At 43.6% G+C, this 17,314-nt stretch overlaps 1 protein-coding gene across 1 annotated transcript in view; it reads right to left on the reverse strand.

Moving 5' to 3' along the window:
* Nucleotides 1-17,314, reverse strand: part of LOC111954498 (DENN domain-containing protein 4C) — a 61,887-nt gene that overhangs the window by 34,152 nt on the left and 10,421 nt on the right. Inside the window, exon 2 of the mRNA XM_070436027.1 lies at nucleotides 4,456-4,766. Within this exon, the coding sequence (XP_070292128.1) occupies nucleotides 4,456-4,754 (299 nt within the window). The 5' untranslated portion in view covers nucleotides 4,755-4,766. The remainder of the gene's footprint in view (nucleotides 1-4,455; nucleotides 4,767-17,314) is intronic.

The raw sequence follows: 17,314 nt of genomic DNA on the forward strand, positions 1-17,314 counted from the left end.
GGTAACTGGTGAAAGGGAATTGCTCATCCATCTGAATCCATTTTTCCCCAACCTCCAATCCACTTCATTGCAGAATGATTCTGTCTAGTTGTGAATGTGTTTGTTGTTGTATGTGTTTCATGTGTGATGTGGGTGAACTTGTACATATTATACACTAATATTATCTCTCTCTCCTCACTCCCCCTCTTTCTCTGTCTGCCCCCCTCTCTTTCTGTCTGCCCCCCCCCCTCTTTCTCTGTCCCCCCTCTTTCTCTGTCCCCCCCCCCCCCCCCCCCCTCTGTATCTCAGGGTGTTATATGAGGTAAGGAGCGTCTCATCCAGGGCTGTGAGGTAATCCAGCCACGCCGTATGGCCGCTGTGCCAACGTCAACAACAGCTCTGCTACTCACAGCGTAACTTTCATCACCTTACGCCGCGCGCCGCCCGTCCAGCCCCAGAACTCCCTGGTCCCGTCACGACATCTGCGGTCATCGTCACCAGCAAGGGCGAGACGCCGCCGCACACCTTCTGCAAGGTAGACAAGAACCTTAACTGGTGCATGGTGAGTTGAGGCCACTGGTAATGAAGTAGGCTCATGAACTAACTCAGTGGGCTTGGTGCATTAGATTTTCCCTCCTGTGATTGGAAGGTTGGGGCTTCCATCCTCAACGAGTCATATCCAAGACTGTAAAAAGGGGCACACCCGATGCCTCTGTGCTGGTTGCATTCTGCATTAGGAGATAGACTAGAGCCTGTCCAGGGGTGGACTTGTGACATCAAGCTCCCTCAGCTACAGAACAGGAGCATGGGCTCCTGCCCTATGGGTAGTTCTGGTTTGTAACACGGCACTTCTTAACCAATGCCCACACAATCAATTGCTCCAACACCATAGCTTTTTGGGTTGGTTATTACAACATTTCGGACCCCTAAAATGGTCTTCGTCTGGCCACAAAAGGAGAGCTTTGGGGCATCCCAATGGGTATGGAATGTACATATGGAGCTGGAATATACCGTGATATGAAATTCAGCCATGCTACTCAATCTCGTTGACACATTCTGTCGAAATGAATCGTTGAAAATGATGTTTTGTAGCCCAAAGTCACGTGGTCTTGTTTTTCCTCCTCCAGTGGGGCTCTAGTTTTCCTGTGCTACAAGAAAATTCAGTGGTCGGTGCTCCAACTCCATAATTACAAAGCCGGTGAAGTCTCACGCGCTATTGGTTCTTTGTTTACTTCTCAAATCTACCCATCTCTCCGCATCAGTTCTTTCTTTTCTGCGCTCATTGGAGGATAGCTATTTTTTCTCTAGGCCTTTGTCAATGCTGTTCCAACGTAACGTTTCCACTTGGCTTTGCTGCTGAGTTACTTCACAGTAATTGTAACGTTGATCTCCTATGTGATTGACTCTCATTGAAAGGAGCTTTCTGTGTGCTGCTCGATAAGACTAAATGCAACTGGCAAATGACAGCTCTATATCTGTTCACTCAAATTACCTGGAAAACTGAATCCACAATTCTCCGTTGATGATTTCCTGAATAATGGCTAGAAATTGGCAGGATTGGATTTGGGGCATGGTTGTCAGCGTTTTTTGAATCTCGAGATATGTTTTGCGTAAACAATGCCACCGCTATTTTCCTATAGGCACTGGTCAAAAAGTGTGCACTAATATATAGGATGGGGTGTCAGATTGGGACACAAACAGTTCCATAGGTTGAAATCACTATTCACACCTGGAGTTTAGAAAAGGGCACCGCTCACATTAGACAGGTTCAGCGGCGACTTGCATTGGCATTATTCTGGGTGCCAATTATTTCAAGGTGGAAAAAGGGGGGTGCGTCAATGCTTCCACCACGGTGTTAATGGTTGTTTAATCCTTTCGTTCTTGGGTTTTTCAACTTAAATGACCTCCAAACAGGTCGTTATGGACTTACCTTTCTAAACACATCATTTGTAATGTTTCCTGAACACATTACCCCTTAAATTGTTCAGTATGGTTCATCACGCTATGTATCATCGCCACCTTCTTGTAAATGCAGCTGTTTGGTCCGCGTCCCAAACTTTGCTACTTCTGAGTTCAGAGCTGGTGTTGGCTTAGACGGGGCCCTGCTCAGAGACTCCACAATGCACATACGCTTTATCTTCCTAAGCCTTCTTCCTGTGAGGTGACGACGTTTTTTGCCAGACCAACACATGCTTCCTAACCCCGCACTCCTTCAGTTGCTTTTTTTCCCACAACATTCTCTATACGTGTCACAATAGGCCATTGGGTGGACAAAGCAGGGTCAGCAAAGTGTTGATTTCTTTTGAATAATGTGTTCCTAAATTTGTCACACACTGGCTGACTTTAATGAAGGGATGACGAGTGAAAGGGGTTTTGTTTGATCTTATTGCCACATTTCTGTTCCTTTTATTCCTCCTTCTCGGCCCCTTCAGTGTGGATTAGATGGGATCTGTTAGACATCAGTGTACCCCAGTTAGATTCACATATACATTAGCTAGGTTTATTTACATGTCTTGTGATGTGACTGCCAGTATAAAAAAAGATGGATGATTGCTCTCTCTTCCCCGGCCTCATTTCTTCCGCTACCCAGAGGATAACTATGAGTCTCTCCCCCTGTCTTGAGTCTTGCCCCTGTTGTGCCTCCCCATGGGGGCTAAGACGAATGCTGGACCCCCAACACACGCTTACCTCTGCCTGTTTTCTCCACCTTTTGTGTTAACCAAACTCCTCTGGGGAAAAGGTTAGTGGACTATAAACTAATGGCATATATATCAGTGGACATGGCATTTACAATGATTCGTTGAATAGAATTGATCAGGGCTGTTCGTTTAGTCCTGCAGGGCTGAAAACACTTGTTTTAGTTTTTCTTTAGGAGCAGAATGAAAACCGGAAGCTTTTTGGTCCTCCAGACAGGAATTGAACAGCCCTTGTGATAGTTGTAATAGTCAACAATTCAAGTCTCACTTCCCGAGGCGCATGTGACATTGGCATGGAGAGAATTATCACTTTTCTGCCTCATGTTGCTGTAGTATCAAGGCACCTGAACTACAAATCTCCATCACAAGTTTATGTCCAAACCAACGTTGCATTTCCCTGAGTAGGAGTAGGAAATTGCTTTTCGAAAATGTACTTCTGTTATATAAATTGTGTTGCAATTTCCGGCAAGTTATTAATGGGGTGCTAAAATGTTTAACTTCCCTAATCCCAAAAATGTGTGAAGGGTGTGTCCCGAATAAATCCCCTTAATCTTTCAAATGTTACAGAGTCTTTCACAAACTGGTAAGAATGAAAGGKAAACAGAAAGACCCAGTACCACCATGGCCAAAAGAAAATAAGCCTAGGTATGGCCAGCGTCTCCAACTACAGGACACCACTGGAGTGGATTTTCGAAATGTTGTCCTACATATCCCACTGTAGGTAAAAACTGAGAAAGAAAGAGTGTCACAGATTAATGCCTTCGCCCACGCGGCTACCCTCTGACCTGCATTCAAAAGGCCTGAGCGTCAACTTGTGAGGAAGCTGAGATTGGCAGATAGAGTGTTGCAAAGTGCTGGCAGCGGAATGACTCCTGCCTACACAATCAGTGCTCACTCAGACCTGGCCTCTTGTTCACTCTCTGCAGACAGAGTGTGACCTACTGTAGTAGGCAGTCACTACCACAGAACACAAATGTTTCACTGAGCCATCTCTGGAGTTTAACCCCAATAGATACCGCACAGTCTACTTCAGAAAACATACAAATTGTAAATAACCTGGTCTTTTGAAGTTTATTCAACCTTGCAACACCAAAAGAGGTTTTGGAGTCTCGATGAGTTTGCATGGTGCAAAGTTTAAACTTCAGTGTAGTCATATTTCAAGTAAAGCCAATGGGGGTTATTGCTACGCACCTCCCTCTCCGGCCACAGAGCGTTACATGGCCGCTGGAAACAAAACAGAACTGCAGTGAAGGCAAAACGCAAAAGAGTAGATATTGTCCACTGGTGGGGGAATATCTGTGGTTTCTAGACACTAATTGAAGTGGGTGACGTCACTTCCAAAATGCAACATTATTGGGAGCTCTTATTTCCCTAATAGACAGAAAAGGAAAAGTGCCTGAAAATGAAATGATTTACTTCACAAATTGGGATGCATTCAATAAATCTAGCATATAACCCATTAAAAACTCATAATAAGCACACACTATATTACCAAGGGTTAGTCCACAAAAGCGCAATAATATACCAGAAGCAATATTTCACTACCATTTTCTCTCTTATCAGTGGAAATGTATTAAACCAGATGTACTTAGCAGCTTTATTAGAGATGACTACTCTGGTAATTGGTCTCATTAGGACGAGTAAGGGACTTAGAGGTTATGGCTTTCCTGTTTTAGAGTTACACAATGGTATCATTAGGGTTAACACTTTAACTAGTGTGGTGCTCACACACTTTGAATAGTTAATTTGGGTTCACAGAAGTGCACACACACACACATACCCGATGTCAATGAGCGGGGGCTTGTCGTGGCCCCTCTTGTAGCAGAGAAATATCTCGGGGCTCTTAAGGCTACCATGGTTGAGGTTGGCCTGCTGCGCGCTGTAGGTGCTCTCGATGCAGGTGAAGCCCTCCGGCACCGTCTCGCCCGCCGACTTGTTGATGACAGCCAGGTCAGTGATGGGCGCCTTGGGCCCGCTGGACTTRGTCTCCGACAGGTCCTGCTCCAGTGGCGTGGACTTGTCCGTCAGCCCGGCCACCACAAAGTAGTCGGTCACACGGTGACCCTTGTCCTCGATCATGACTGGGCGTGCCTGAGGAGAGAGAAGATCAAAGGTGAGGATAGAGGTCAGAGAATGTAGCCTAGGTCTYAGGGTGCCATTTGTGACGTAGCCTATGCGCACTATGTAGGGAATATTTATTTAACTCGGCAGGTCAGTTAAGAACAAATTCTTATTTACAATGACGGCCTACACCGGCCAAACCAGGACGACGCTGGGCCAATTGTGCGCCGCCCTATGGGACTCCCAATCACGGCCGGTTGTGATAAAGCCTGCAATCGAACCAGGGTGTCTGTAGTGACGCCTCAAGCACTGAGATACAGTACCTTAGACCACTGCGCCACTTGGGAGCACAATAGGTTGCCATTAGGGTGTTAAAAGTATAAAGGGAATAGGTTCACTTTTAGGACACAGCCGTAGTCTATAGATGGTACTGAGGAAGTCACATGGGAACGATCGCCTACTTATACCTCACTTTCACCATGGGACAGTCCTATACATTCTAACAGCATATGTAGAATCCCTAATATGATTGTATATGTCTAACATTAAGTGAGTGCCTGAACAGCATCCCACCATAAAGTACCTAACGTACTTAAGGAATGACTGGACTTGTTCACTTCCTGGTCGCAGACTGAGGGGCATGGAGAGAGTTAGGAGCTTCGTGACTCGGGAGAGGCAGAAGGGAGCAGCAGAGCAGTATGGAATCCACTGTGAGCATAAATCAAGACGAAACACAAGTCTTAAAAAAACGCTGTGTGAAAACTAAAGAATTGGAGTCTTGTTATTCTTTTCACATGGTATATAAAACGTTTCCATCCGGAGAATAAGGACGGCTATGCTAAAGCTCAGAGATGATTTAACAGATGTTCCTGCTGTAGAAGACGTAACACGACTCACCAATTAGCAGTAATAAGCACCATGGCAAACATTTAGTAATTAGCATATGTAATTAGTGATATGCAATTTATTCCTTGTGTTACTAGTTTTCGCTCTGCATTGTTGGGAAGCAGTTTACACCTGTTATTTACAACGCAAGTTTGACTCAGAGGGGGTGGCAACTATCATAGCTGCTCTCTCTTTGTGGGTATAAAAACCAATGACTTTTATAATAGTCTATATGGTACTCAAATCCCTCAACATATCTCTGAACAAGCCATTGGCTGGGCACGATAAACACAAGCATAAATACTGTCAACGGTACAGCCTCTCAAATAACTTGCCAGCGTAAGTCCAGGTCATCTTGCATAATGTGACATGTGAGAGTGTGGGGATCCCATTGAAGACTGACTGCTTTATACACTTTGGAGCAATTGGAGGAGTTCTCTGTGGTGCAAACAGGGCTTATTCAGACGTCCAAGAAAAACACTGGGCTTTGGAAGGAGAATATAGCATAAAGAAGCAACACGGYCGTCWAAGAAGAAAGAAAAGCTAAGAAAGCAGCGGAGACCCACACAGGAAGAGACATTTTCCAGTTGTGAGTCAGGAATCAGCTGCAGCATGGGGCAGGAGCCAGAACGAAGAAAGGAGCAACGTGGCTCCTCTGAACTGAAAGAGCACACGGCTCTGGACTTAATTTAGCCGGCTTCATAATAGTGTTTAAATCATCTCTGTCTCAGACTTTTAGCACGGCACCATGACCTCGTTCTTGCCACTTAACAGGGCAGACGTTATCCAGTGCGTCACGTGTAGCAACATGAGCAGCAGAGGAAGAAAGAGGTTCAATCTCCACAGGCGGTTGGGGAGGGAAGCATAGCAGGGTTTCTTTATTCACCAGCAGCAAAGTCAAGTGGGAGTTTCAGGATATCCCTCTGGATTTAGCAGCCTTTAATTATCTCACTAAAAAGGTGTAGGGATAAAAATAACTGCTACCAACTCAACGAAGAGCAATATTTTAGATCAGAGGTACACAGCTCAGCATCAAGAATCTCAGAGTAGGAATGCTGAACTAGGATCAGATTCTCCCGTCATGTAATTTTATAAACTGTCATCAAAAAGGCTAAACTCATCCTAAATCAGCACTCTTACTCTAAGGCACTTGATACAGTCGCTGTATGCTAATCAAAGACTGATTTCTCAGCACGACTCAAGAGTCTGAGTCTGAGTGGTGCAGCCCTGTTGGATTTCACCCTCAAAGCATTACATCATGGTCCAGAGCCAGAMAACACAGTTTCATGTTTTGTGAAAGATCGAGGGCTTCCACAAACAAGGAAGGCCATAAAAAAAAACGCCTTGATTAATGAGCAAGGGGTGGCATCCCCTCTGATGGGGTTTGGTTGTAGAATACAATGGAAATGCTAAAGTTCCCTGGAGCGTTCCAATGGTCAAATGGTGAGGGAAGGCGGACGGACGACATATGCACACAGTAGCTTCCTCTTTGGCTAGCTCAATGGAGAGAGTGAGTGGGACAGACAGGCCCTCAAGCTCAAAGGAGCACACAGATGCATCCCATAGAACACTCTTACCCGTGGCCGTCTCCTTCGCTCTGGGGGGGGGTGCAAACCACAGCCAGCATTCCTTCCATACCATGAGGGTTTGTCATGCTATTGAATCTATACATGTCCCATGTAGTCCAACCTAGAGGGTAATGTTAGCCTACTTAGTGGTACTTTCCAAATCAGGGGATAGAGACATACGCAGAGTACTGATCGTGGCTGATATTGAATCTTGGCCAAAATACTTCCTCCGAGAATGTGTGTGTGTGTGCAAATCAAAATGCATGAAAATTTATTTTCGCGTCGCGCATTAAACRAAGTTCTCATCCAAATGAATCCGAACATGCTTTCTCGTACCACAAATATGTTGTTTGTCCAACCCCTYCACCATTCAGATAGTGAGTTAGTTTGATTCAACAGAGCCCGTAGTATGYTATGCAGTGCACTATAGCAGACAGARGAGATAAGGCACTGACAGTCCTACTTTCTGCAGAGATTTAAACCATCGTATCCATGGTTACACCTCACTGGTAACAGAGTCGAGAACTAGACTTTTGTTTTTTTTATACATTGTTTACCGTATAATAAAGCACACCATAAAATGTGTTCCAGCTAAACGCTCCGTTATGACACAGAGAACGTGTTGGTCTGGTGGTGGATAGTCGACTTGTGACTGGAAAACAACTTGTCTTGTTAGTTTTTAAATGTGTATGCGTAGGCAGAGRGGTCTGGCGCTCTCAAAGTTGTGTCAGACATTTCACATCAAAACTCTGAAGACCACTAATTGGTCTTTTGACAAAGCACATCAGTGCTATTCACATCAGATCTTTTTCAGATCTGATTGGTCAAAAGACCAATTAGTGAAAAGAAAGATCAGAATTGGACTGCCAAAGTAAACGCACACACACAAAAAAAACACAACTGAATTTACAGGTTTTTGCACTATGGCAACATAACACAAAACTTAGTGACTGACGTATTGTTTGTTTCAGAGCTAATCAATACTATACTGTATTGCCATAATATCTMAATTATAACATTGCATTACACACAGCTTAACGAGGCTAGCCTGAATGGGCTTTTAAAGCAGCTTGCCAAGTGCCTTGTGACAACGAAAATATCGATATTGATGGACTAGGGACATGATAACTAGACCAGAAGCATACACCTATTTAGAGTAGCCTCTAGACTTGTTCATTYAAGCAGCTGTCACTCAAAGTGTGTTGTCACGTTTGTCTGAGTCTGACGCCTAAAGGGGTCTACACAAATAGAGCCGACAGAGGTCCGTTTGTGTCGCTCTACACGTAGTTGTATGTACATTTGTGCGGCCAAATTATTTGGAACCTCTGTCAGCTCCGTTTGAGTACACTGTGTAGATCCCTTAGAGTGAACATAGTGTTGAGAATTAAACTATGAATTGGCATTGCGCTAGGGTGGATGGGTGCTAGCCTTAGCCTAGCTACGCATGGCGCTATCCTGAGGTGCTAAGCTCATGTTAACTGATGAGAGGTCAGGGGTCAGCAGCAGAGCAGTGTTCATTCCTTGACCCAGAGGCCCTCATTCTTTAGCACTGTCCATGTGGTGCCAGTATGGAGGAACTTGATTTCAAAATCATCACTTAAAATGTAGTAATTAGTAGTAGTAGGCTTAGTAGTAGTAGTAGTAGTAGTAGTAGTAGTAGTAGTAGTAATAGTAATAATAGCAGCACCAGCAGTAAAAGCACTACTACAAGTAGTAGTAGCAGCAGTAGTAGCAGTAGTAGTATAGTATTAGCAGCACTAGTAGTAGCAGTTGCAGGAGTACTAGTAGCAGCAGCAGGAGTACTATTAGCAGCAGCAGGAGTACTAGCAGCAGCACTAGTAGTAGTAGCAGCAGCAGCAGCACTAGTAGCAGTAGTACTAGTCATAGTAGTAACAGTAGTACTAGTAGTAGCAGCAGGAGTAGTAGTACTAGTACTGGCACTTTTTGCCAGCCCTGTCTGGTCCAGCGACAGTGAGTTTGTGCCCATCGGTGACGTTGTTGCCGGTGATGTCTGGTGAGGACTTGCCTTACAACAGGCCTATAAGCCCTCTGTCCAGCCTCTCTCAGCCTACTGCGGACAGTCTGCAGCACTCATAGTAGTAGTAGTAGTAGTAACAGCAAAACTAGCACTAGTAGTAGTAGTAGTAGCACTAATCGTAGTAGAAGCAGCGGCACTAGTAGTAGTAGCAGCAGCAGCGGCACTAGCTGTAACCTAGCAGTAGTAGCAGCCTAGCACTACTAGCAGTAGTAGTAGTAGCAGCCGCAGCCTTAGCACCTATACTAGTAGTAGCCTAGCACTACTACTAGTAGCCTAGCACTACTACTATAGCACTGCATACTATAGTAAGTCTAGCACTACTACTAGTAGTACTAGCACTAACTGACTAGTAGTAGTAGTAGTAAGTCTAGCACTACTAGTAGTAGTAGTAGTAGCACCTAGCACTACTAGTAGTAGTAGTAGTAAGTAGGAAACTAGCAACTACTAGTAGTAGTAGAGCCTAGCACTACTAGTAGTAGTAGCAGCACCTCTAGCACTAACTAACTAGTAGTAGTAGTAGTAGTAGCAGCAGCCTAGCACTACTAGTAAAAGCAGCAGCAGCATTAGTCATAGTAGTAGCAGCACGAGGAGTAGCAGCAGCAGGTGTGTGTATGTGTGTAAACCAGAAATGATCGACACTGATCACTTATTGCAGGCATTTTGCTAAAATCGTTCATTACGATAAGTAGCCTATACTAGAGAAATGTGAAGTTTTAAATGAAATAAGTTGACTAATATGACAGATTGTTAATGGGACAATTGATGGCTACAACCATAAACCTAGTTGTAGTAGTTAAGAGAAATACAATTTAAAAAAAGGTGGGACAGATTAATGTTAAAAACGTATCATTCTATTTATCATTATACCATCAATTAGTCAATTTATCGTGATATGGATTTGTCCATACAGCCCAGGTGTGGGGATTAGGACACTAAAATCCACTAACATAAACCATATTGCCTTTTGGTACATATTTTCTGTTGAATAAAATTACCAACTCAAACKATTAGTTCACAATCTCACTGGATTATTGAAGACTACTCATACACGGAGTATAAAACATTGTGGACAGTTAACGTTAGAACATCCACTAACACAAAAAGAGCTCCTTATTCCTCTAGCTGTCTGTGTGGTGCCAGCAGGAGTCATGAACAAACCCTTATCCCAGATCATCCTTTAAGGTGGTAGAAGTAGTAGTAGTGGGGGGTATGACTCATTCATGGCCATGCCAGCTTCCCGGCAGCGTGGGCACAGATTCCTGCTCCCTCACATAAACAAGCAACACAGGCAGACAGGCACGCAGACAGACACACTGTACTGCCAGTCCTGCCAACACGCCATTATACAAAACGCAGTTAGGCCTACATCAAATCTGTCAATCTGCACCTTGTAAGGCTCAGAACAAAATAAATCCCMCAAAACTCCCTTCAACCACAACAAAGTCATGTCGTAATTTGTGTAGGCCTAAATAAACTAATCCACACAGCATCTCATATCAAACACACCCTTCGCTGGAATTAAACAGAGGAAACATCACCCTTTATAATCACTGTCTGGTATGGATGATACTTCCTTTATCCCCCGGGATAAGAGGCATCACGGCTTCGTATTCAGCACAGGGTCCTGACAAAGTGATTAGCTCCACCGCCGTTTCCCTGACAACGGCACTCTCAACCAACMCAATTGCTTGGAATTCTGCAGCACAATGGATTACCTGCTGAACACCTACACTTAGAAAAGTACCCCCAACACACACCACACCCACACATCCTGAGAGATGTGTTGCCTGCCTGCCAAAAACCTGATCCACCATGCCAAGAGCCTCCTTCTGACACATAGGGCCAGATCAAATTCCTCCAGTAGACAGAGGGAAAGAGAGGAAAGAGACAGTGAAAGACAGAAAGAGAGAGTTGAGAGAGAGGCCCTTGTCAGGTGTGTCAGGCCACATGCCCCACAGAGCAGAGGATGTGTGTTTCCTTGTGGTAAACAGTTACCCAGAAMACACACGATATGACTCACATATTGCACTAGTACAATAAGACAACAAGTAGGCGGCCAGTACTTTACAATAAACTTTYAGTGAACTAACAGAAAACATTTACATAATAAAACATATAGGAGCAGATAAGCATTGTACATCAGGAGGCACAACTGCAAAGCGTTTCGACAACTAGTCTTCCAATGAGAGAAGAACAAGCAGAAGTTCTTCTCTTTGTGGGCAGACTATGCAGGGTAGACAAACACTGGCGCTGCCATGGCAACGCAACCCCAACAATGCCAGGCAGCCTCGTGTTGTTATTCTATCTGGCCAGGGGTGAGTTGCCATAGGAAATCAATCTGGTGTGAGTCTTTAAAGGGTGGCGGGCAGAGACTGTATCCCTACATGCACTCTGAGGTCTACAAACAGTTAAATTCAGATGTAGGCCTACAGTAAATAAAAGCAGGGAAGGGCTGTTTTAAAGTCCACTTTAAACATCCGGAAAGCAAATAAAGATAGCTTAGGTAGGGATTGAACTAAAAGCCTTTGAGGTTTGTGGTGCTGTAAGGTTCAGTTGGTAGAGCATGGCTGTAAAGCATCTCTCTACACCCGCAATAACATTGCTAAATATGTGTAAGAGACCAATAAAATKTGATTTTTATTCTATTGGGAGTTCAATACCCGGTGCCACCCATACATAAAATGTATACACGTTGCTTTGGATAAAAGTACCTGTTAAATGGATTATTATAAATTAAAAAGCGTGCATGGACTCCATTCTCGTTCGGCCATCTTGTCTTGTGAGGATAGCAGTCTGTGTAGACTACGGGGAAACATGGAAGAGGCATCGGCCAATCAGACTGCGTGGCCAGAACTAACCGTTTTACAATCTGACACCAACATAAAATGAGTCAGCAATAAAATGTGTTGAGACAAAACAGTGACAAAAGCAACTGCAGGCCTCAGGCTAATAAAACAAATGAATATGAGAGAATTATCAAGCCCAGAGGTTCATAATAATAATAATAATAATAATAATAAGACAATTGAACTGGTCTGTGAAATGTCCATTGTACTAACTACAGTCTTTCCTAATGTTGTAACTTGAGCCCGAGTCACTAAAGGTTGTGAAGATAAAAAAAAATGGCCCCTCCCTAACAAAAACCTGTTCCTGTGTACCTCTGAGGCAGAGCTGAACTACTCGGGCGTCACACTGTATTTGTTTGGCCTTTACTATAGGAGCGCTGTCTCCGCTATGCTGGCTGTGTGACTGAGCAAGAGGGCMATATCAAGTGCCAACACTACTCAAACCACTCTTGTTTTCACCCAACTTTCACATGTCGTATTCATTAGACACCAAAACAGAAGACAACGGACAGGGAGGGCCAACCTGAACTGCAAAACGTTTTGCTACGGTGTTCCCCAATGAATATGTCCCAAGAAAAAAAACATTCTGACATGGAGGCACGACCTGAACTTGTCCAATAAGAACGCACATTTTCTGTTTCAAAACATTTCCGTACATTGTGCTCTTCAGAACACAGCTCTGTTGTAGCCATATGGCAGAAATTCCCTTCGTCTTTGGCCAACCACGGGGGCGTGCTGGCCAGTTCCTCACACCCAAATTATATATTTTTATCTCCATTGAGTCTCTCGATTCACAGGGAACGAGAGGCCAGGCCCCTCTATGCATGTGTTTTGATGGAGGTCATGTTTTTTTGGCTGTTGGGCTGGTCTCAACTTGAAAACCTGACCTGCAGGCAGCCCTTCGCAGCTGATTCTGAACGGACCGAAAAAAATAGCAAGAGCAATATGTATATTTATAGACGTGGAAAYGCGCCCATTCTCAGTGGGTGAGAATAGGGGGTTTCAGCATCTCGTGTAAGTGCCCGAGCCACGTTACGAACTTCGCCCGCTCGTTACCCATTTCAGCAAACAGGTAGTACTCGCTCTCTATAAGCAAGCTAAAGCCCAAGTTGTCAATGAATTGGCCAATGCACCCAGTGTTGCGTTTAATTACAGATTGATGGACCTCCAGGGTTACAGAGCGCTCACAGAGTTTCTAAACTATGAGGTGTAACATCGCGAGACTTCCGGGAACGCTTGCAAAAATGACCAAACAGAACAGGCCGGGGTTTGGGATTGAGAAGTGAAAWATTATTCGTTAGTTGTTCATTTAATCAAAATCTAAAAAGGCACAAGCTAGATTTGACAGGCCATTACATTACCCCGGACTGTGAAAGACACACCCTCTTTATGAAAGTCACACAAGTGCACATATTTTTTTATCTTTGTAAGAAAATATTATAGCATAGACCTATACAATGWCAGCCTTACATATTGATTTCATGAACATATTTCACTTTATTTTACKGTTGTTTTCATTTAGGAAAATACAAAGGGTTGTTATTCCTGATTGTGCTCTCATCAGGCATTATGACTCATGATCATATATGGAATACCAACACTTTGTATTTTCTTAAATGAAGCACACAATTACTCAACACTAAAATAATGTGCAATATGCGTGTGAAATCAATATGTAAACATGGCTATTAAATAAACAAAAATTAACTACAGTAACTGTTGGCATTACATTTTCCTGCTATACCAAAACGTGACCCCAAAACCGCAATACGTATCGAACCATGGGTTTGGTGAATCATTACACCCCTAACCGTATTTAAAAAATCATTCCCGGTATGTACGATATATCCCCCTTCCCAGCACTCTTATAAAGTTTATGATAGTACCTTGTCAACTTCTAAGCAAGATCTACACAAATCAAGGGAATAAGCAGTAGGGGCAAAAAGCCTCATCTATAGGGTTATAGTGGTTCCTTCTTCAGCGTGAGCTGTAGAGTGGAACACCCCTAACTCCATCCCCAATGGTCTCCCCCACCCACAGTTAGTGATCTCATTCCTGTCACACAAAACACCATGGATGCTAGATCTTGTGGGGGGAAGGATGGGTGCTTGTGTGTGGTGTGTCGTCATGGACAGCAGACAGCTTTGTCTCAATTATTCCAGTAGATCAGAGCCCCCGTCATGCAGCTCCATTTAGTGGGGACTGGGGACCAGCTTGTCTGAGGAGAATGGCAATGGCAGTGAGTGACACATATACAGTTGAAGTCGGAAGTTTACATACACCTTAGCCAAATACATTTAAACTCMGTTTTTCAAAATTCCTGACATTTAATCCTAGTAAAAATTCCCTGTCTTAGGTCAGTTAGKATCACCACTTTATTTTAAGGATGTGAAATGTCAGAATAATAGTAGAGATAATGATTTATTTCAGCTTTTATTTATTTTATCACATTCCCAGTGGGTCAGAAATGTACATGCTACCAAATACTAAATTTAGTTTATTGCCTTTAAATTGTTTAACTTGGGTCAAACGTTTCCGGTAGCCTTCCACAAGCTTCCCACAATAAGTTGGGTGAATTTTGGCCCATTCCTCCTGACAGAGCTGGTGTAACTGAGTCAGGTTTGTAGGCCTCCATGCTCGCACACGCTTTTTCAGTTCTGCACACAAACGTTGCTTGGGGTCATTGTCCATTTGGAAAACCCATTTGCGACCAAGCTTTAACTTCCTGACTGACATAACATAATTATGACTCACATAATTTCCCTTCCTCATGATGCCATCTATTTTTGTGGAATGCACCAGTCCCTCCTGCAGCAAAGCACCCACACAACATGATGCTGCCACCCACGTCCTTCAAGGTTGGGATGGTGTTCTTCAGCTTGCAAGTGCCCCCCTTTTTCCTCCAAACATAACAATGGTCATTATGGCCAAACAGTTAGATGTGTGTTTCATCAGACCAGAGGACATTTCTCCAAAAGTACGATCTTTGTCCCCATGTGCAGTTGCAAACCGTAGTCTGGCTTTTTTATGGCGGTTTTGGAGCTGTGGCTTCTTCCTTGCTGAGCGGGCTTTCAGGTTATGTCGATATAGGACTCGTTTTACTGTGGATATAGATACTTTTGTACCTGTTTCCTCCAGAATCTTCACAAGGTCCTTTGCCGTTGTTCTGGGATTGATTCACACTTTTCGCACCAAAGTACATTAATCTCTAGGAGACAGAACATGTCTCCTTCCTGAGTGGTATAATGGCTGCGTGGTCCCATGGTGTTTTTACTTGCGTACTATTGTTTGAAACAGATGAACGCAGTACCCTCAGACGTTTGGAAATTGCTCCTAAGGATGAACCAGACTTTGAGGTCTCCAGTTTATTTTCTGAGGTCTTGGCTGATTTCTTTTGATTTTCCCATGATGTCAAGCAAAGAGGCAGTGAGTTTGAAGGTAGGCCTTGAAATACATCCACAGGTACATCTCCAATTGACTCAAATGATGTCAATTAGCCTATCAGAAGCTTCTAAAGCCATGACTAAAGGCACAGTCAACTTAGTGTATGTAAACTTCTGACCCACTGGAATTGTGATACAGTGAATTATAAGTGAAATAATCTGTCTGTAAACAATTGTTTGAAAATTTACTTGTGTCATGGACAAACCGACTTGCCAAAACTATAGTTTGTTAACAAGAAATTTGTGGAGTGGTTGAAAAACGAGTTTTAATGACTCCAACATAAGTGTATGTAAACTTCTGACTTCAACTGTATACACAAACACACCTGTCATACAGAGTTTGTGAGAGAGATATGAGCGTATCACAGAAAGAACTAACAGAGTTCGCCTACCGAAGAACAGATGCTTCTCTCTCGATAACTGTTTACAGAAAGTTTCAATAGGTTGCAATGACAGGAATCCCATTGCCTTATTTTCATGCATCGGAGTTGAAAACCTACACAATTTAGTAAGCCATCTCCTTCCCATTTACAGTGMTATAATCAAACAATACTTCTGAGCGAACACAAACAGGATTCAGCAATATCTCCAGGGAATCAAATAGAACACAAACTAATATCCAGAGGGTCCTGAGAGAGGGCAAAGCAATTAAATTCATATAAATTTGAGGCTCATTCCAGTTCACACAGCAAATATTGCTTTGACAATTAATTCAAACCTACATTCTTTAAAGACAAGAACAATGTGTTTGTCTCACCCCCATAACATCAGGATATAGATTTTGATTGAATATACTTCAAAATACTTTCATATACAAGATACATCAGCATATTACGTATAGCCTGCCCTAAACACATGGTAAGAGCCTGCTTTCGTCAATCTGGTGACAGCTTGGACTAATACCCCCATCGTGCAGGACCCATGTCTCCCTCAAGTGCCACTCCATGGTTTTAGTCTGCCTAGAGCTCGTGGCAAAGCAGCGGCCCTGCCACCTGTCATCACAGAGTGGTGTCTGTCTGCGCCACAGAGCTGGGACAAGGTTGCAACAAAACTCCCATTTGAAAGGAAAGAATAACAGTAAAACCAGGTMTTCTGGTCTGGGGGAGGAAAGCAGGCTTTTAATGGGGTCAATTCAAGTGGTGAAAAACCCTTTGCCTGTTGCGATTCAGATGGAATCCCCCCCCCCCCCAACACACAAAAATGAAGTCAAATAGTGACTTCAGTGATCTTCAGAGCTCGGTCTTGTCTACACTTGACACTTACATGTGACTTCTGCTCTCAGAATACGAAGCTCACATTGAAGAATACAGGTCTAGGTGCACAAAAGTTGCTTTSTGGTCTGATTATATTCAGAACTGGCTGACCACTTCAGGTGGTGGTCAGGGATTAATTGTGTGCGAATTTCTCCTCAGTCTGGACACAATTAGGCTACCAAAAGGCAATCCAGTGGCCGATGTCATCAGCACTCCTCCCAAAAAGTCTCCCGAAAACATGTGTTTTTGGGCCCGAGAGGCACCTTTTCATTATAACATTGAAGGAAATCCATTCCTAGTGTGTGAGGAACGTGTTTGCTGGCCTCAAATGCTAGCCAGCTAGCTAATATTTAAAATAAATAAAAAATTGGGGGGGGGGTGTCTGCTAACCCGTTTGCAATCCCTTTAACGKTGCTTGCTAGCTAGCTACAGAGGTTAGCTGGCTAGTTAGCTACTGCCATAGTTGTGATTGTCGCGTTACCATATTTAGCCTATTCCACCATTAATAGAACGCATACTGGCATTTGATATAGCGCGGGAAAAGG

The sequence above is a fragment of the Salvelinus sp. IW2-2015 genome, linkage group LG3, assembly GCF_002910315.2.
Source record: "Salvelinus sp. IW2-2015 linkage group LG3, ASM291031v2, whole genome shotgun sequence".
NCBI classification, from domain to species: Eukaryota; Metazoa; Chordata; class Actinopteri; order Salmoniformes; family Salmonidae; genus Salvelinus; species Salvelinus sp. IW2-2015.